We start from the raw sequence: 21,149 nt of genomic DNA on the forward strand, positions 1-21,149 counted from the left end.
GATTGTACCTTGAGGCTCAATTTAATATTTTATTCCACTTTGAGGGAATCACTGCAAACCATTTCTATAACTCTCAATGAGGCTTTAAGCATGTCTTGACAGGTATTTTGGCTCACTATACACGAGCAAAGTTCTCCAAGTTCGTCCAACCTTCTCAGGTTCGAAGGGTGCCTTCTCCAAACTGTATTTTTCGGGGGGGTTTCCCCACAGATGTCCAGTAATATTTATATCAGGATGCTTCAGAATAGTCTAGTAATGTTTTGTTCTTAGCCGTTCTTGGGTTTTTTTTTATTAGCTGTATATTTTTGTCTTTTATCTCGTTTGCAGACCCATATATTTTGTTCCAGAATGCCTTAATGTTCTTGAGATTTCTTTACAACCAGCACAGCTTCAGGACACCGTGTGCTGGATTTAACAAAGCAGCGCCAGAACATAACTGAGCCTGCTGTTTGCTTCACACTAGGGACAGAAAATGGGTGGGGGTGCTGCTTCCATTGTGACTGAAACAGCAAAGTTTCATGGAGTTGTTTCGTATTCCAAATAAAAACGTTTGCAAGTTGTCCTTGAGGTCACATTAATTCTACAGGAGACGTACTTTTGTCATTTTTAGCCGAATCTGCATACAAAGCTAATTGGCTCTCCTTGTTTTTTTTGTTTTTTTTAGGGCACCTTGAATCAGATTGGCCGTTTGTTTATTCTCTTAGAGGAGGCAAGTCTGCGGCCAAATATTGGATCGTATTGTGCTGCTCTGGAATGTATGGGCCGTAATGCTTACTGCTCCCCCCAAGTTATTAATAGGTATGTATTCCCCACACACTACAGATCACACGAGTATGAAAATGTGTACAGTACCGAGACCTAACAGCAGGTGTCATGTTGTCCTCAGTCGCTCAGTTTTAAATCCCAATTTTTTGTCAGAACTGGTCACTGTAATGATTTGGCATGACCTCCTCTGTGACAGAAGAGAGAATTAGTATGAATTATTTCCTGATGTTCACTGAGTTGTTATGTACCAGAGTTAAGGGATCGAGTGGACCCAAGCACGGCACAGATTGCCTCGCCTTAGTGAACCAAACCGAACTGTATCCCTTGGTGCCTCTGTATGGCTTTGGACAGCATTCACCTTCATTGCCCTCACACTATCCTCTCCCTCAGTCATCCATCCCATTATAACCACACAAATAAACACACGCTTCTCCCTTTGACTTTTCCTCTCCGAGTGCCGTGTCCTCCTGAGCTCTCTGCTTCCCCCGGGTGCTGCATAGGCAGTCACCAGGCTCATTACACCCCATTGTTCATTCTCTCTTGTCACCTTTGTTCCTCTGGATCACACTGACGAGCTGGCGGACTAATCCCATCTTTGTACAAGGCTCGCTCAATTTCCCCACTAACGAAAAATGCACACTTTACATTGACATAGTCTCCAAGGAATTTAAGAGAATTTTCCAAAAGGTGAGCTGGATATAAATGCTTTCTCCTTGCATACCATTTCAAATATGTTATTTGTTAGTGCATTGCTGTCCTCATTCCATTCATCAAGAATGGATGGCACCATTTTGTCCATTTTTCTATAGCATTTGTCCTCATTAAGGTTGCTGGTTCGCTGGAGCCTAATTCAGTTTATTTTGGTTGACCAGTGGGGTATACCCTGGACTGGTCGCCATCTAATCGCAGGGCCCATATAGCCAAGCGACCTAACTTTCACACCTATTAAGAATTTGGAGTTTTCACTGAACTTAACATGTTTGTTTTGGGAATGTGGGCAGAAGCCTGAGTATCCAGAGAAAACCCAAACAAGCACTGAGTCTCCACACAGGAAAGCCAGTGATTTAAAAAATAAAAAATATTGTGCTCATATGTACCACGTGATGATTTTACAATGATGCCTTGATCGTATAATCTTATTCAAAATTAATAGGTGCCTTGCTGTTTTCGATTAAAAAAAAAAATAATAATTTAATATAAATTCTTGTTGGCCTGTGATTGGCTGGGGACCAGTTCCACGTGTACCCCCGCCTCTCGCCCAAAGTTAGCTGAAATAGGCGCCAGCATGCCCGCGACCCTAGCAAGGATAAGCGGTACTTAAAATGGATGGATGGATGCTTGTTGGCTTTAGCTGTTGTCGCGCTTGTACTCGAGTTGTCAAATAATGGAAGGGTTAATAGATAATGAAGATACATTTTGTAGTTCTTATGTCTCCCTCTAGGGGGCGATGTAACCAAACACTGAACACCACTCTTGCTCATTGAGTGAAACGGATATCAGGGGATGAAATACTGTACTTTTGTTTGAGATAAACAATACAACCATGGAAGAAAATATAAGACTTCCCTTTTTTCTTCAATTTCTTGTTCATTTTAATGCCTCGTACCATTAAAGGTATATTACCTGAAGAACACAATGAACACAACCAAAATGCAACTGATTCCATCATACTTTGTCCTGTTTGACATGCTTCAGCTTGAATGTATTCCCAGTGATTTTGGTTAATATAAAGAAAGAAAGAGAGGAAAAAAATTGGCTAGATATCAGCTCTTAAACTCTTTGTAGCTATTTTTGTTATCATCATTATATTTGTCCAAACAAATTTAGCTTTAGTTACCAGGTGGGTGGTCTAATATTTTTTTCCATGAATGCATGCTGCATAGTAAAGTATCTATACTAAGCTAACTGAACCTCTGTGTAGGGAGACGTATTTTATTTGGCGGCTCTGAGACCCCCTCCAGAGTAGGAGATGTTCACTTCTCTGTGTCCAGACTGCAAATGAAAGGCCGTACACAAAGCCACCACTGGCTAATTTTACCCAATATAGGACACAATCTGCTCCTAGACACCAGTTGACTTCCAAGTTGTTCTAATTTCTAAAGAAATTAATCACAAAGCCAAAGAAAAAGCCAAACAAACTTGTGGAGTTAATGCTTTAGATGTTCACTGGTTTAAGTCTCACCATATTTTCTGACTTCTCACATGAAGTCATGAATTATGAATTTCGAGGCATTTACTTTTCCAAAAAATGTTTGAACTTAAAATGTTCCACCGACTTGAGCATGGGTTTTATTTGGTATCTAAATAATTCTATTCCTCCACTTCTCATTTGTATGCCAGTCACTGGCTGCACATTAGCATTATCTGCATTGTGCAGTCTGGTCAAGACCTCGACGAGATTCTTTTTGAATCAAAATTTCTCTGACGCTGTCAGCGTCCATCTGCCTCTGGATCGGGCTCACATTTTTGGTCAGACAAAAGAGGCCTGTGCCAGTGCAAGCACAGTCCTTGATATTCTGCAACTGTTGTTTGTAAACAATGAAGAAACTTTGCAGTGTAACCATGGTACCCTGTTTTTGTGTGTGTGTGTGTGTGTGTACAGGTGCTTGAACCAGATGGAGGAGGATGGCTTCTCTGTGGACGATGTCTTCAGCCAATGTGTGTTCCAGCTTGATGAAAGAGAAATGGCACTGAAAGCTGTACGCATCATCCACCCTGACTACCAGCCAGCCTCCAACCACACTACAAGCCAAAGCCCCTCTTCCTTGGTTCAGGACCTTTACACAAAGGTATCTGACTCCTAACTTATTCAATCATATACGTTACTGGCCGATGGAGAGTGAAACAACAACAAAAAACCATCAGCATCACTTTTTTTTCCCCAATTACTTTGTAAACACACAAAAAAATTACTGTTATTAGACAGAGTTATAGTACTAGAAATTAGGTTGTCGACACTTGGTTCATTAAAGCAAAATGGTGAGAGTTACTGAACAAAAAATATTTTACTGATCATTAGAGTCTAATCATTTTTCTTTTAAAAATCAGGTGCATCTGCGTGTGCATCTGTATATGTCTAACTGCTCTTCTCTCACACATTATGATACGGTATAGTCAAGTAAGCCCACAAGCTGGTAAAAATTTGAAAAAACAAAAGTCTTTGAAAAACTTCTTCAGAAAGGGGAAATGGCCAAATAATGACAGAAGAAAAGCAGCTTACAATTTACAAGAAAATTATACTTGATTTAAGAGACACTATCAGCTTCAACTTAATCAACTTAAATACAGGTTTATGGCAATGTTATTCTCATGCACCAAGCCTGCTCTGCGTAAACACGCTCGAAACCATCAAAAAAAGCACTGACCGTGCTTCCATTTCCAACAACTTGTATTTATGAAGCATGATTTTCTGCAATGACAGCAACCGAAACAAATCTACAGAGTAGGCAGGAGATAAATTACACACTTTGTGGTGTCATTGTCTCCTATTCCCCAAGATGGGACCGGCTTGTTGAAGAGAAACAAGCTCAGGGCTCCCACTAATTACAAAAACTGCATTAAGTATACTGGTGAGTTGTATTACGAATGATTAGATTTTGTTTGTTTGTTTGTTTGTTTATTTGCCGGTCTGTCAAAATATTGCTTTACGTGAAGTTGGAAATTGAATTCCTTACAAGAAGTTCACACAATTTTAAGTATGCAAAATAGTCAAAATAATCATTATGTGCAGTAATATACAGTGCATTTGTTAAGCCTGTTTCTACCAAGTAATATGGCATTTCCTCAAATACATGCCTTACCCTAATTGCTTGCTTGTACAGCACCCACTTAAATAACATGCTCCGTTTTAAATTTACGCCTCCTTTTTCCCCTTCTGGAAAAATAAAACAAATAACATGGGAGCCCACTAGATGCCTGTAATTACCTTCACTAAGACTTTAAGCCCCAAGTGTGGGGATAGAAGTCTTCACCACAACACAAATCGCTTGCAGAGCAGTCGTGGCATCTGTAAAGCTGAAGTTTATGATCGCAGTGCTGCTGCTAAACAGTTTTTCAACTTTTATTTATCCAGGTAAGGCAATTGAGAAGAGTATTACTTTCAATGCTGACCCCGCAGCAGAAAACAGAGTAAAACAACGCGAAATAAAAGCAAATACATAGATAACAAACTGTACAGTGTGGTATCATTACATCATACATTACATTATATCATAGCACATGGTAAATAAAATAGTCAAAACTGGCAAAAACAGGTGCAACGGTCGTGTACAATTTCTCTCACTAACTTTTTAAATGGAAATATTTCAAGATATTTCAACACTGCCGTGAAAATATTTTATATATTGCTGCAATAAACACTGAGAAACACCAAAGTTGTCTTTTTAGAGGAAGAAATTGCGCTGAGCAAACGTGCAGAGTATAGTTCTTTTGACTAGCACGGATTAGTTCTCCATGCTCCTACCACTGTTCAAATTCTCCGCTCTTCTCCAAACCATAAGCAAATATTGTTCTTGGAGCCAGCCCATTAAGTTTTAATGATATCATATACGTTATGCTTTAGTTTAGAGAGTAGATGACTCAAGCATCCAGTGTTCAACCAATGCTCCTTGTGAATACCAGAGCTCTAGTGATTTTGAATGCCTCTCACCTTTCTGCCCTTTCCCTCACCTCCCCTTATTTTTACATTGTTCATTCATTCCATTCCAAGTGTTGTATTCTTAAGCGTCCACATCATTCTTGCATCCTATTGGCTTTGCTCTATCTCATTGTGTCTTTGTTGACCAACGAGAGTTTTTTGTTTCATAATTCACAACTGACGTCATTGGCGACTTAACGGCTGAAATGCTGCCCAAATAAACTGGCTCGCTCGATAGCGGAATAGCAAACAGGACGGTCTCTCGTGAAGCCTCGGGAGACCATATTGGTGGCAGAAGCTCAAGCTTATTAGAATACTGTTTGCTCTGTGTCACATGCTCATATAAAATGCAGTTTGATTTTGGTTCAACTTTGAGAGAGTCATCCCTCCTTCAGTACCATATATTAGGGTCATACTAAATAATAAAATGAAAAAATACTGTGCATTGATGAACACATTTTTATTATTAACTATTATGAGCATTCGGCACGTTTGTCATGGAAACCTGGCAAAATAGGCTGCTACGTGTGATCAGGTATTTGTATTTTGAAAATGTGATTAGCATATGGCTCATTAACCAAGGTTGTTTTTCAATGCTCTGATCCATGTAACTGTTAAAAGCAATTAGATTCTAAAAGTGCCGCCGGCAACAGTTTTGATCCGGAAGTAGCCCAATGTTTAGTTTAGTGGACAGTAAGTGGGATAGCAGCTGTCGTGTTTGTCTATGGCACTTCCTCTGTTTGCTCTGTACTATTCCTTCTAAGTCTTGCAATCTATCGGTATCGGATTAGGACTCAGTATTGGCAGATACTCAAAGTGAAGTGAATTGGACTCAGTGGGGGGAAAAAATGTGAACGTAACATCACTAAGTTAGATAGAACCTATTGCCACGATTTATGATTATTATTATCATTGTTAATATTATTATTTTTTTTTCAGAACATTTCCTCTGAAGTAATTAGAATTGCATGGGTCTAAATCAAATTTCTATTTAGACCGGAAGTTGTAATTGCCCACCCCTGTCCCTTTGAATAGTGTTTTCCAGTCTTTTCTTAATTGGGCTCTTATGACTTGCAACTATAGTATGAAATAAATTTTACCTTGTTTGTAACCTCAGAGGGATAACCACCAGTACCCGAAGCTGGATTTCACTCGAGATGAGCTCCAGGAACGTTTCAAATTCCAGCTAGACATGGAGCATGCCTGCGCAGTCACCATTGACTCTGTGGAGGCGGAAAAGCCTATCACAGAACACATGGCTAAAATGGTAAGCCACCCTTATTTTTATCTACCTAATCTGCATTCAGACACCAGAAATATCAAAAAACCCTTCTTAGGTTAAGTAGACTGGACTAAACGGACCCAAAATATGGGTCTATGCTGTTTTAACGTATACTGTAGTTCCAAATTATTCATGGACAGATTTTGGGATAAAAGGAATTTTTATTGTTGAATTGGTATCTTCTTGTTGGAAATGGCAAAATAATGTAGGGAAGGGGTGTAGTGTGCCTTTTTGTCATTGTTTTTGTACATTTTGTAAATAATTGATGTCCTTGATCTTATCGGATCCTTTCCAAGAAACTCAATCTTTTGCAGCATTCCAAAGGAGGAAATATATATTGAAATAATTGCGAAAAAAACTTAGACTATTTTAGACATGGAACATTTTGATGTACTGTAAAAAAAAAAAAAAGAAAAAAAACATCTTGATTGTAGTTAGTCTGTCTTATTTCACTACTTTTGAAGGGCACTCATTGTCCACTACAAGTATGGAGGAGGAAAACGTCATATCTTGTGTTCTAACCGTGGCATTTACAGTCCGGGCTGGCTCGTCTCCCTCTGCAGATGGGCTACGTGGGAAGCGACAAGGCCGAGAGTCCCTGGTGGCCAGGAAGCATTTACAGACAGGCAGGCAAGCAGGCAGGGCAGAATAATAATGTATTGTAATGGAGGACACCAGAGAGGAGGCAGTCAGAGTCACCTCTCCATCAGCTATCTAGACTTGCACTACTTACTACTCAAGCTCGCTAAAGATTTCTGATTGAATATAAAGTATTAACATACTCAGATGGGCATGGTGCATTATCCACAAATCCACTGACTGTTTTACCACTGAGGCAAAGTTGACATATTCATCAACAACATATTCATCAAGGTTGTCAAGTGTTAACCCTGTTTTTTTATTTATTTTTAACTGCTTAGATGTACTGGAACCTACTGAAGAACACAATCTGTTCAATGATCCATCCATCCAACATCCGAGTTGTTCTCATTACAAAAATTAAAATCCATCGGAAATAAAGTAACATAAATTAATTTGTTCCAGGCTCAAAGTGTCACCATTATCAAAATTCTATTAACCATGCAATGTTTTAAGTACCAATGTAACTTTCCTAACGGTCATACAACTGTAAAGATTTAACTGCTCTATATTAAAATAAAGTAAAACTACTCACCCTTTGAAGACACGGAGAAGGAACAGGATGTTGTTTGCAGAGCGGTAATTTTATCTTCAGTGCCATTTTATAACTATTGCGGGAATTGTGTTTCATAATGTACAAGTATATTTAAGTCAACGTGAGCTTGTTAATATTACTCCCAAGTTTTCTTTCACTTTTGAGGCATATTTTTTTCCAGAACGTCTTTGCATTCCACATTTTGGGGGGCAATCAACTATATAATTTCCACTGTTTTTTCCTGCTTCCAATTTCAAATACACTGTTAGAACCAAACAGACTTGGTTTAGCTCAACAGAAGTAGAACATTAATGCAACTAGCTCTGCCCATGTAATTCTTGGTATGTGTTGTGCTGTTATTAATATATACATGGAATTCAGCCATTTTCCGTGGCCCCAGTCTTTGTGCTGTTCATGTTACACGTTAAGATGTCCCAAATGGCAAAGAGTAATTATCAATGTATCATTTATATCACTTTATTAATGAATAGAAATATGAAAGGACTTAAAAAAATAAATAAAATATAGGATTTTCAACTATAGCGGTGGTTAGGTTTTGGAACCTATCTCTCTTGATAAAGAGCATTTACTGTACTGTATTAATTGTGTTTGCAGTAACTATGGTGATTCGTAGTATTAATGGTAGTGCTAAAACTGCTAAATTAATTAAGCAGATGTAAAATTGTTGCTGTTGTTAGGTTCACTTCTAGAAAAACAGGCACCGACTACTGGTGTAAGGGAAAAAGAACAACTAATGTAGTTGCAGTGCTGTTGGCTGCTGTTGTTTGTGTTGTTATCACAACTACAGTCATCCTTTTAGAGGGCGTTGCTGCTGGAGCAACGGGCTCACTGGCGCAGAGCCCTCCTCCAGGCCTTCAGGGAGGGCAAGATGATCCTGGGGAAGACCAACACCAAGGACTTTAGACTCAACCTCTATCCCTACTTCTGTTTGCTGGAGGACAATGACTATGTTGACATCATGATACAGGTAATACAGCCCGCCTAACTCAGCCGGCCGCTCGATGAAATGCCAGACAGCGGAGGTTCAAGGCACTCCTGTGATTGGTTGACTCACACGAGTGATTATTTACTGCTGTTAACTGTGTCCTACTAGAGTGTTTCCAGCATGCCTCCCAGCGGAGAGTCGCTGATGACTTTAGCCAAAGATGTGGGCAGCCGCATTTACACCAAGTACTCTGTTCAGCAAAAGTACAGGAATCACATGGTGGAAAAGCTGGGCAGCATTTACAATGCTTACACAGACCTGCTAGCCAAAGACACCAAGGTATCCAAAAAAATCAAACAGTAAGATAATGTTTTACCAGATTTGAACAAAGTTATAATTTTGCCTGCTTAAGACGTTACTATCTTACATTTGAACAGGTATATTTTCAAGCAGTACAACACAACAGAAAACTTAATCAATATATGGCCATGATTTAAAATTTTTAGGTTCAATACAGTAATAAGATAATGTGTCTCTTCATAGACATGGTGAAGCAGTATGTGGCTCATAATCCAAGGTTAATGTGAACGCTCTTCTAAGTAACTTTTAGCATTTAGATGTTCGCCTCACAAGGAGGCTCTATGTTTAGCATAAGTGTGACAGCAGCCGGCGTGTTAGTCGGAAGAGCTTGTACTATATAATATGTAGTGATTATGACATGTTATGTAAGGTAAAATTAGTGAATTGTTCAATCAAGAGCACAGAGCTAGAAATAAATGGCATTTTCTAATGTTTATTAGACACTCATTATACCTGAACTCAGTTTCCAAGATTCATATCATCACTTTGTGCTTATGGGCAAATAAACTGTTATTGACCTCTTCTTTCAGGCATATAATGTCCTTCCCAGGGAGGAGTGGTGCAAGCTGGAGACAGCACATCCATCAGGGCCCACACTCCAGGGGTGTGAATCCTCATGGCCGTACATAGTGACTTTGGAGCTGGGAACGTACCTGCTGGATCTGATGGTGAAGAACCTCAAAATTAATAGCGACATCCTGAACTCGTCCTACGACAGGAAGCGCATCCCCATCCTTTACCACATGTACACTTTTCGCAGCAACCGACAGGTATCATGTCCACACATCTCTGTCAGTGGAATGCTTGTTTCCATGAGAATGTATGATGATTTTGTACAGAAAGTGATGTGCTGTGCAACCTACAAAGTCAAACACCACTAAAGTGGTACAATTTTGAGTACAACCTAATTTTGGGGGAAAATATGCCTCTAAAGTAAAAATATGGAAGTTCAAACCATTATCATGCCAGACTCCACTTAAAACATGTAAACCAGTGTTGAAAAAGAGGAAAAATGTAATGATGAAAATGGGGGAAAAAAAAAAAAAAAACCTTATTTTCGCTCTCTTTTATGTGCAAGTTAAATGTCTTTAAAGGTTAGTAGATAGTTTTAGTTGTAGTTTTAGGTAAACGTAGTACATATTTATGTTTATGTGTCATAGCACCAGTTTAAACCTAGAAATTAATTCACTTTTCCTATGAAATAACTTTATATTATAGGCCCTAAACTAAATCCCGAAACTGATTTGAAATAATTACGAAGAAGGAAGCATTGTCTAACTTTTTGTACAGTTTCCTGGAAGATTTAGTTGAGAAGCAGATGCTAGGGAATTGACAATGATATTTGACTAAATTTCCTTGATTTGTCTATTAATCCATTGATGTTAATATTTGTAATGTTTTTTTGTTTTTTTTAAATTGGCTGTTATAATCCTGTTCTTAATGTTCTGAATTCCACTTTGTCTGCCAGTGTCATATTGAACTGCTGAATGTTGATTGGACAGTTTGTCATAGTAGAATTGACATCATGTTGTTCTTTAGGGCGCAAACTAGTTGATAGCGGATCAACAACACTCTTCATTTCTCTTCCACATGATCGACAGAATTCTTAATGATCAATTAATTGATTAATTGATCCTATCCCTCACCTCTCAGGTCAGTCCTATTCATTGAAATGACATCCAGTGAGTAAGAGATTTGTGGATTAATGATGACCAGGAGCATCTGAATACACTTGACTTTGGCTTTCTGTCACTCTTAAGTCTGTCACCTTGTGGACTCTAATATCCAGCGTGGCGCTCCCATGAGGGTGAATTATAAAACCGCTTACCCTCCTGCGCAAAGAATCCAGACTAATCCCTTTTTTTAGTGTCCCATTTTTAATTGGCTCGCTGATTGGCTGCCACCAGATTCTGCAGGAGGGTGACGTGACCGTGTCATGGGAAAGCGCAAGAGAAAACGTTGGGGACTTGACGCACGACTCGGAGATAACGGAGCTTTCTTTCACTTTGTGCTTACAAGGCAGTTCTCGCCATCACTGCCTTTGCTGTGACTTTTCTCCCCACCTTTTCTGTTGCTCTCTTTGGAGGTTAGCTCATCAGGGGAGCTGGCTAATGACTTTATGACGCAGCATGACAGTCTGAGTGGTGCAAAGCAATGCTGGGCTTATTTATTTTTTGCTGTCAGTTTGCTGTATTTCTTCACACAGGACTATTTACTGCGCACTAATTCTTCCGCAGTAAAGCTATAGCCTCGAAGAAACTACTGCATATTAACAACAGTTGAGTAAATTGTTTTTTATGCTGTAATTTTGAGCATTTTTGTTGTTGACATCATGTGTAAGCATTAAATAGGTTTGTGTTAATTAGTGGGGGGGTAATCTCTACTTTCATTTGAGAAAACTTCATCCATTTTCTTTAGTGCTTTTCCTCATTATAGTCGCGGGTGAGCCGGAGTCTTTCGCAGCTGACTTTGGGTAAGAGGCAGGGTACACCCTGGAACAGTCACCTGCCAATCGCAAGGCAAAAGGCAAACAACTGTTTACTGGAGTGAAGATTTTTCGGACTAACGCTTTCTTTAATTTTAGTGTGACTGTTATTTTCAGGGCGTTTGCGTGGTTTTAAATTTCTTCTTTTTCTGTAAATCGATTTCATGAACTAGCCTCTCTCCTCAGGTGGGCTTCATAAAGCCCCACCCCATCCTGACACAGATGCAGCAGGAGGCCATGGAGACTAAACTGACCTTTGACTCCTCCGTAATGCCCATGCGCTGCCCTCCTTTGCCCTGGACCTCGGTCAAGTTTGGTGCGTACCTGCTGACCCCTGCCAAGCTGATGCGCAGTGTGGATGGGGTGACCCAGCATGAGGAGTTGTTGGAGAGATGCCAGAACCTTCACCCAGTCCTGGACTCCCTTAACCAGCTGGGTAACTGTGCCTGGAGGATCAACAAACCTCTCTTGGACGTCATCATCTCTATCTTTAATGATCGAGGTAGCGACAAGCTAGACATCCCTCCTCCCGTCTCAGAGGCCCCCAAAATTCCCTTCTTCAACCCGCAGGACCCCTCTTACACTTCCACTGAGAAGGCTCACATGAAGAGGGAGGTCATCAACGCCAGAAAAAAATGCAGCGAAATGCACAGCTTACGCATGGACGCTCTCTATAAACTGTCCATCGCCAACCACATCAGAGACGAGGTCTTCTGGTTCCCGCATAATATGGATTTCCGGGGACGCACCTACCCCTGTCCTCCGTACTTCAATCACCTGGGAAGCGACGTAACCCGCTCTATCCTGCTGTTCGCAGAGGGCAAGCCGCTCGGGCCTAAGGGCCTGAACTGGCTCAAGATCCACTTGGTCAATCTTACAGGCTTGAAGAAGAGGAGCTCGCTGCAAGGAAGGCTAGAGTACGCCGATTCTATTATGGAGGACATTCTGGACTCTGCTGACCACCCATTGAATGTGCGTCTATCTTTACTGATATTTGCTTCACATTCTTTTGTAAGCAGAACTGTGAGACAGACGTGCTAAAGACTAGGCACCGTGCCGATTTTCCATAATATGACCCTCTATTTTTTTGAATGACAAACCGCTAATGTAATTTAAAACATTAAGACAATAAAACACTCGCGTGACAACTGACCACACGTAAACCAGCTAGGAATTTAGCGGGTTACCTGCCTTGCAATTAGGATTATCAGCGAATGCTTGTTTTTTTTTTGTTTTTTGTTTTTTTTTATTGTTGGTTTTGTTTTTCGTACAACCTTGTAGGGCATTCTCAACCATTAAAACCGAAGTAACTTTTTGTGTATTGCTTGATGTAGTATACAGTATGTATGCAGGGTCACACGCCTTACACTTGTTTATCTCCTCAGGGTAAGAAATGGTGGATGAATGCAGATGAGCCGTGGCAAGCGCTCGCCTGCTGCATGGAGATCGCCAACGCTGTGAGATCTCATGACCCAACGCAGTTCATCTCGCATTTTCCTGTGCACCAGGTACCATCTATTCAATGTTTCCTTGTCATCGATTTTTGTGTAGCACTTGTCCTCATTGGGGTTGTAGGTGAGCTGGAGCCCATCTCAGCTGATTTTGGACAAGAGAGGGGATATCCCCTGGACTGGTCACCAGCCAGTGACACAGCACATTTAGACAAACTGCCATAATATGGATAATTTAGCAGGGGGGGGCAACTTACTTTTGGTCACGGGCTACATTGTAGTTATGGTTCCCCTCAGAGGGCTGTTATGACTGTATAAACCATATAAATGTACAGTATAGTCACCTCATCATATAGGTGATATAAGCACGGGGAGAACATGCAAACTCCACACAGGAAGGCTGGAGCTGAGTTTCAAACACCACACAAAGTCTAAGACTGACGTGCAAACTTGGTCAGTGTGCCCCCATTAATGTTTGAAAAAAAAAGTACTCTCTCTGACTGGTGGGAACATTACATTCACTTCTTAATCCTTTGGAAATATGATAATCATTAGCAATGGTTCACTCAATGGGCTGCATATGAACCAGAGCACATTTTTCCAATCTTGAATCTACAACCCCAATTCCAATGAAGCTGGGACATTGTGTTAAAAAAGCTGGGACAGGTGGCAAAAAGGACTGAAAGTTGAGGAATGCTCATCAAACACTTGTTTGGAACATCCCACAGGTGAACAGGCTAATTGGGAACAGGTAGGTGCCATGTTGGGTATAAAAGGAGCTTCCCTGAATTGCTCAGTCATTCACAAGGAAAGATGGGGCGAGGTTCACCTCTTTGTGAACAAGTGCGTGAGAAAATAGTCGAACAGTTTAAGGACAATGTTCCTCAACGTACAATTGCAAGGAATTTAGGCATTTCATAATCTAAGGTCCATAATATCATCAAAAAGGGTTCCGAGAATCTGGAGAAATCACTGCATGTAAGCGGAAAGGCCGTAAACCAACATTGAATGCATGTGACCTTCGATCCCTCAGGCGGCACCGACATCAATGTGTGAAGGATATCACCACATGGGCTCAGGAACACTTCAGAAAACCAATGTCAGTAAATACAGTTCGGCGCTACATCCATAAGTGCAACTTAAAACTCTACTATACAAAGCAAAAGCCATTTATCAACAACACTCAGAAACACCGCCGGCTTCTCTGGGCCCGAACTCATCTAAGATGGACAAAGTGGAAAAGTGTTTTGTGGTCCGACGAATCCACATTTCAAATTGTTTTTGGAAATTGTGGACATTTTGTCCTCTGGGCCAAAGAGGAAAAGAACCATCTGCACTGTTATGGACGCAAAGTTCAAAAGCCAGCATCTGTGATGGTATGGGGCTGTGTTAGTGTCAACTGCATGTGTAACTTACACATCTGTGAAGGCACCATTAATGCTGAAAGGTACATACAGGTTTTGGAGAAACATATGCTTCCATCCAAGCAACATCTTTTTCATGGACGCCACTGCTTATTTCAGCAAGACCAAACAACATTCTGCACGTGTTACAAAAGCATGGCTTTGTAGTAAAAGAGTGTGGGTAGTAGACTGGCCTGCCTGCAGTCCAGACCTGTCTCCCATTGAAAATGTGTGGTGCATTATGAAGCGTAAAATACGACAACGGAGACCCTGGACTGTTGAACAGCTGAAGCTGTTCATATGAATGGGACAGAATACCACCTACAAAGCTTCAACAATTAGTGTCCTCACTTCCCCAACATTTATTGAATGTTGTTAAAAGAAAAGGTGATGTAACACAATGATAAACAGTACCCTATCCCAGCTTTTTTGGAACGTGTTGCAGCCATAAAATTCTAAGTTAATAATTATTTACTAAAAACAATCAAGTTTATCAATTTGAACATTAAATATCTTGTCTTTGTAGTTTATTCAATTAAATATAGGTTGGACATGTTTTGCAAATCATTGTATTCTGTTTTTATTTGTTTAACACGTCTCAACTGACGGCACGGTGGAAGACTGGTTAGAGCTTCTGCCTCACAGTTCTGAGGACCGGGGTTCAATTCCCGGCCCCGCCTGTGTGTAGATTGCATGTTCTCCCTGTGCCTGTGTGGGTTTTCTCCCACATCCCAAAAACATGCATGGTAGGTTAATTGAAGACTCTAAATTGCCCGTAGGTGTGAATGTGAGTGTGAATGGTTGTTTATTTGTGTGTGCCCTGCGATTGGCTGGCAACGAGTTCAGGGTGTACGCCGCCTCCTGCCCGTTGATAGCTGGGATAGGTTCCAGCACTCCCGCGACCCTTGTGAGGATAAGCGGCTCATAAAATGGATAGATGGATGGACAACGTCCCAACTTCCTTGGAATTGGGGTTGTAGTTTATAGCCACCAAATTTAGATTTCACCTTCCATTCATGTTTTCATCGTCACTTTTAAAGGGCACATACAAATTAACTATACAATACCGCACTAACCTTTTCGGACCATTTTATTGCCAGGCCTGTGCAAGGTAGTGCTCCTCCCTAAATGGACCCTTTATATCTTCAAAGCCTTCTAAATCGTCAATTTCATTCAAAATCATTCGGCTTCTTTGCTTGTTTGTTCTGTTTCCGATTAGACAAACTAAAACACTCGCCTTAACTCAAGTAGTGGCTGTCTATCTCATGTTTTGTTGCAGCAGGAAAGAGAAACAACATTTTCTGCTGTAGGAAACCATCAAAATCAAATTGTTGGATTTGAAATGACAAAAAAGAACTCCCAGATTTTGTGCAGCCTATCTAAGGATAGACAATGAAATCTGGAACATTGCCAGTTTATTCATGTTGATGAATGTGCACTGTTCCTGATGATGAAGCCTGAGCTGGAATATGAGAAGCCTGAAGGAAATCGCATGCATCATCAGTTAGACAGCAACCACGAACATTACAGTTTTATTTACATGGTACATTACTGTTATTTAGCCAAGGCAGTGTTGCAAACAAAAAAAAAATTATATATATATATATATATATATATATATATATATATATATATATATATATATATTGGTCTACACTCCAGGGCAATGATGATTCCCAACCACTGTGCAATTTCATTGAATTTGTCCGAAGATTATTTATTTACTACAAATAATGTTTCTTTGTTTACCTATATGCCAATGACGTATAGCGACAGGCAGAACAAATTCTCTTCCCCTAGATGGCAGAAGATACAATTAACTTGTCTCCACCTGTTACTGTTCACACGACAGAATGAATCAAGTCAGTATCACCTTTTGAGATTTTCCCATTTCCCCCCCGAAAAAGTTTAGATTTTTCACTGAACTTCATATTCATTGTATTAAGTCAATGTTATGCTTGTGCAAAATATGTGTGCTTACTGACTGGGTGGACAATGACATGGTGGACATTTTTTCAACAGAAGTGACATCAGCCCAAATTGTGAATGTTTTTCGTCCAGGTTAAAAACTCATCTTTTTTGTCATGCTCTTTAGAGCATTTCCACTTTCAAATGATATTTCTTGCACTGTACGCAGTTTTAATTGTACTTTTATTTAAATTTTTCTTTGTTTTAAATGTTTACAATCATGTAAAGCACATTGAGCTACCTTGTGTATGAAATGTGCTATATAAATACATTTGCTTTGCCTTGCTAAACAGGCCCAGTAACTGAGTAAGTAAGTAAATTGGGATGTGATTATCATTATTTCAGTATATATACTTTTTACAATATTTTGGGATGCTGTTGTATGGTAAGATTGTTCCTGTGCCTTGGCTCACTAAAGCTTAGGAAACAGTGCTCTCAAAGAGTCATCCTGCCTCAAGTGTTATTGTGGAAGCACTCCTGTATGTACCTAAATCGCTTATTTATCGCTTGCTTTCTTTTCATATAAAGAGAAAAAGGAGTGGTCCAGCGATGTGCTCTTTGGTTATTTGTTTACTTTTGAGGCACAGACAAGTAGCTGTGAGGAGCTTTGCCTATCCCAGCTGTACTCCGGAATATGATTTATCTTAAGCAGTAATACGAGTTTGTATTTCCACATTTCTCTCGCTCATGTTTGGGCTCATAATGCGTAGCGTGAGTAGTTGCCACTGAATGGAGTAGTCTTGCTCATGTGACCACGTTGCAATCGCCCATGTTATGTTTATAAAACCGCGTTTTATCATATCATGGTATTATGGCAAATGTAATTAATCGATTAGCCCAAGTATATACATACAGTCTCATTGAACATACTCAATGCTGTTATCGTCTAAGGAAGATTACTATGTATAAATAAGTGATTAGAATACTGGTTGAGGTCCTCAGTTAATTGTCTATCACGCTGATGGATGCCACATCCAGTTCATATTTTAGCTCAGGATTATGACATTTAGTTTAATTTAATTAACATATCTATGAACATCCAGGGTAGTATTGTGCTCTTTTTTTATTTTGTCAAACTGAGATGACAACCTCAACCGTTTTCCAGTGCTGTTTTGATTGATATTTTCTGCGCTTCATACATACTTTTAATTCCCCATCTCCCCCGCATGCACCAGAATCACATCCTCCATCCATATTTCGGTTCCCATTCCCACCACATGGCTGCATTTAATCTTCCCTACTGTCTCCTCCAGGACGGCTCCTGCAACGGGCTCCAGCACTATGCCGCGCTTGGTCGAGACGTTATTGGCGCCACGTCAGTCAACCTCATGTCCTGTGACGTGCCGCAGGACGTGTACAGTGGAGTGGCGCAGCAGGTCAGTGCACAACTCAACATGGCAGCTATTCACTGGATGGGAAACAGATGGTATATGGTATAATATATGTTGCTCTACAGTGCACTCATACGTTACAGCATTAGGTAAACAAGTCAATATCATCTCCCATTGCCGAGCTAATGCTTACCATTGATTAAACCTTCATAGATGTATTTAAATTAATACAATTATGGGAGATTTTTGGAATATTTTACCAAACCAGAAAAATTCATATGATGTGGGAGGTCTGTCACAAAGGTTCTAGGACTGCTGTCTCACAAAATATTTGAAATGTATATTTTGTGACACTAGTTCTGGAACCTTTCTGACACACCTCATGTTGTAGTTGCACAGTACGACGAACTACACGTAAAGAGTGAATATATGCTTTTTGGAGCAGACTGAGCCAAACATTTGTATTCTTTGTAGAACACAAACATTCTTTGTGATATTGTAATTGGAAACTGAAAAGAACAAGCTTCTTAATCTAATGAGATAATCATGTATTTGTCTTAAGATATGGTGAAGCAGCATGTTGTTTATTGCTCAATGCTGTTTTTTTTTTTAACCACTATTCACTCGGTGTGCTTTCTCTATGTAACTTCTCCTCTTTCTGACAAGAAATCATCTTAATAAAGACAACTTGGTATTTTCCAGGGTTTCATAGACTACAATAGTGTATTGCCACAACAAACAGTGACAATTACTTTCAACACAACATGGTGTGAGAAGTGATTGCACAATTCCTGACCTTGTTGTCTTGATTGCGTCAAGTTGTCATGGGGGTTTGCTGCCTCCGGTTTTTCCACAACAGTAGCAGTGATTGTGCTCCCGCCCAACTTGCTTTGCAATTCAGGTGGAGGAGTTCCGTGCTCGTGATGCCAAGAGCGGCCTGAAGATTGCCCAGGTCCTGGAGGGCTTCATCAACAGGAAAGTGGTCAAACAGACTGTGATGACCGTGGTGTACGGGGTCACGCGCTACGGGGGAAGGCTCCAAATAGAGAAGCGGCTGAAGGAGATTGATGAGTTCCCCAAGGTACGGTAGCGAGGGAGGTGAGGGGAAAATGGGTGCGAGGGGGTTCCCTCACGCTGTACTCCGGCTTATTTTTAGCACGGTCTCTGCACAGGATCTCCTCAACTGTATGTGGGGCACTTCTCATAATGTGCATACTCGCTAGAAGGTGTGAAGCCCTCTCTGCTGAGGACTGTTCTCCTTCTGCTTCCGCTCATTTATCACACTGATGACAGTGGCTGAGTATATTTTCATCACGTCACTTTATCCTTGACACAGCAGATTCACAAGAACAGTATTGTATTCACACACGCACTCATAATGCAGTGAAATATAATACTTGTATGGTTGAATCAGGGAGGCCAGGAGTGGATGGGTACAAACAACAGACGTGATACTGTGCTGCTATTTTTAGTCCTGCATGGGCACAATTGGTTCCCTCAGTGGTCATCGCTCATTCTTCAGGAACATCTAATCTTCTTAAATCACTCGCATTATACGAAAAGTTGATCGGAACTACATGGCCGTCCTATCTTTTATCATCTCACACGCAAGAGTGTTGTTGCAGATGACTTTTGCATCATGTCCCCTAATTGCTGCATCACAGAATTTTTGAGAACTGTTATACGTGACTGATTACAGAAGTGGGCACCATGGTGGATCAGTACATAGGAAATACTCCCAATTAGTCTTACATCTGCTCTTGTATTTGTAATCTATGAACATTTGAAGCTCCAAAGTCAGCCTCCAAACAATATTGAGTATGACCAAAATGTTCTAAGAAAAATGTGCCTCAAAATTCAAACAAAAGTTGGACTTCAAACCATCTATCCATTTTCTGTACCGCTTATCCTCACCAGGGTCGCAGGCGTGCTGGAGCCCATCTCAGCTATCTTTGGGAGAGAGGTGGGGTACACCCTGAACTGGTTGCCAGCCAATCGCAAAAATATTACTTAAAATATTGCCTGTACACTACATAAATGTTTTATGATGATGACAGTTTAAACCTACAAGGGATAAATTCACTTTATTTGCTAAAGGTTGAACAGCTTGGCAACCATTCAGCATCATCTTTGACTTTTGAAGGTTCCTCTGTACTATAGTGCAGCATTGTATAACATGCACTCTTGCGTATCATCGGTGTCTTTCAGGAATATGTATGGGAAGCATCTCACTACCTGGTGCGACAAGTGTTCAGCGGCCTCAAGGAGATGTTCACAGGGACGAGAGAGATCCAGGTGGGTGGGTTACAGGAAAGTCCTCATTGTTTGCATATACTGGCCACTCATGCCAGAGTAGCATCTGCTCCATTTGCACACTGATTGAGGAGTATCTGCAACATTTGCACAACCAACATTGTCCCAGATTATCGCACTACTAGTCACTTTAAACCGCATACACTCCTTGAAGTCTCGGTGCCCTTTGTACAATGGTCATTGCACCGGACTATTGCAATATTAGTCATTCGAACTGCTCCAAGTGCTAGAGGACTCTGCATCTTTTTGCACAATTGTCCAAAAAAAAAAAAAAAAAACAATGTACCGGCATTACCAGATAACTAGCAACCCTTTACTGCTCAGTGTTTTTTTGTCAATGTCTTTCTGTCTCCAAAGTGTTCTCTGTCACTTGACTGTCTGTTGTCGTACTAGAGCGGCTCCAACTACCGGAGACAAATTCCTTGTGTGTTTTTGGACATACTTGGCAAATAAAGATGATTCTGATTCAGGCCCTCAATATCATTCATAAAATTTTCTTGAAAGTGTTAAAATAGAACTTAATAAGGACCCAATGATTCTGTTTTCTCTAAAAATTTGACGTTTATCATGATTTGGACTCATTGGGTCTCATTCAATAACCGTGCATATGCACAGATTTGTGCTTAAATCATGCATATGCAAGTTTGACGCACAAATCTGTGATTTAGCAATATTTTTGTACTTGTTTTTGTTCGTATTCTGTGAACAAATTTAGAACCTCCTTAGACCATATGTACACACAAATAATGATCAGCTTTTGAAAGAAACGTCAAACATCTTTTATCCAAGATGCACAATGTATTGATACTACAGTCATTCATAAAAACAATAATAACTTAAATAGGGAATTTGCTAATGAGTTGACAAATGTCCTAACTGTGAAAAGGACACTTTTCGTCACTTTTACGCTCGTTTAATTCAAGTGCTTATAAGTGCTGTATGGATTTGTGTGTGTAACCCCCGCTGTCTGTGTGTTAGCAATTGTCACACGTTGAGCTGATTGCGCAAGTTCATGCTTTGACCGCACACCCGGAA

General features: G+C 40.3%; 1 protein-coding gene across 5 annotated transcripts in view; it reads left to right on the top strand.

Moving 5' to 3' along the window:
- polrmt (polymerase (RNA) mitochondrial (DNA directed)) overlaps window positions 1-21,149 on the top strand; it is a 43,389-nt gene that overhangs the window by 2,921 nt on the left and 19,319 nt on the right. For 4 of the 5 annotated variants that reach the window (XM_061779374.1, XM_061779373.1, XM_061779375.1 and 1 more), the window contains exons 4-14: window positions 665-798; window positions 3,368-3,554; window positions 6,519-6,668; window positions 8,678-8,845; window positions 8,972-9,142; window positions 9,694-9,933; window positions 11,835-12,620; window positions 13,034-13,156; window positions 17,724-17,846; window positions 18,703-18,882; window positions 20,010-20,096. In XM_061779374.1, the coding sequence (XP_061635358.1) occupies window positions 665-798; window positions 3,368-3,554; window positions 6,519-6,668; window positions 8,678-8,845; window positions 8,972-9,142; window positions 9,694-9,933; window positions 11,835-12,620; window positions 13,034-13,156; window positions 17,724-17,846; window positions 18,703-18,882; window positions 20,010-20,096 (2,349 nt within the window). Of the gene's footprint in view, window positions 1-664; window positions 799-3,367; window positions 3,555-6,518; window positions 6,669-8,677; window positions 8,846-8,971; window positions 9,143-9,693; window positions 9,934-11,834; window positions 12,621-13,033; window positions 13,157-17,723; window positions 17,847-18,702; window positions 18,883-18,973; window positions 19,644-20,009; window positions 20,097-21,149 lie in introns of those variants that run through there. The other variant, XM_061779377.1, reaches the window with a different exon arrangement.

The sequence above is a fragment of the Phyllopteryx taeniolatus genome, chromosome 7 (genome assembly GCF_024500385.1).
Source record: "Phyllopteryx taeniolatus isolate TA_2022b chromosome 7, UOR_Ptae_1.2, whole genome shotgun sequence".
Classification (NCBI taxonomy): Eukaryota; Metazoa; Chordata; class Actinopteri; order Syngnathiformes; family Syngnathidae; genus Phyllopteryx; species Phyllopteryx taeniolatus.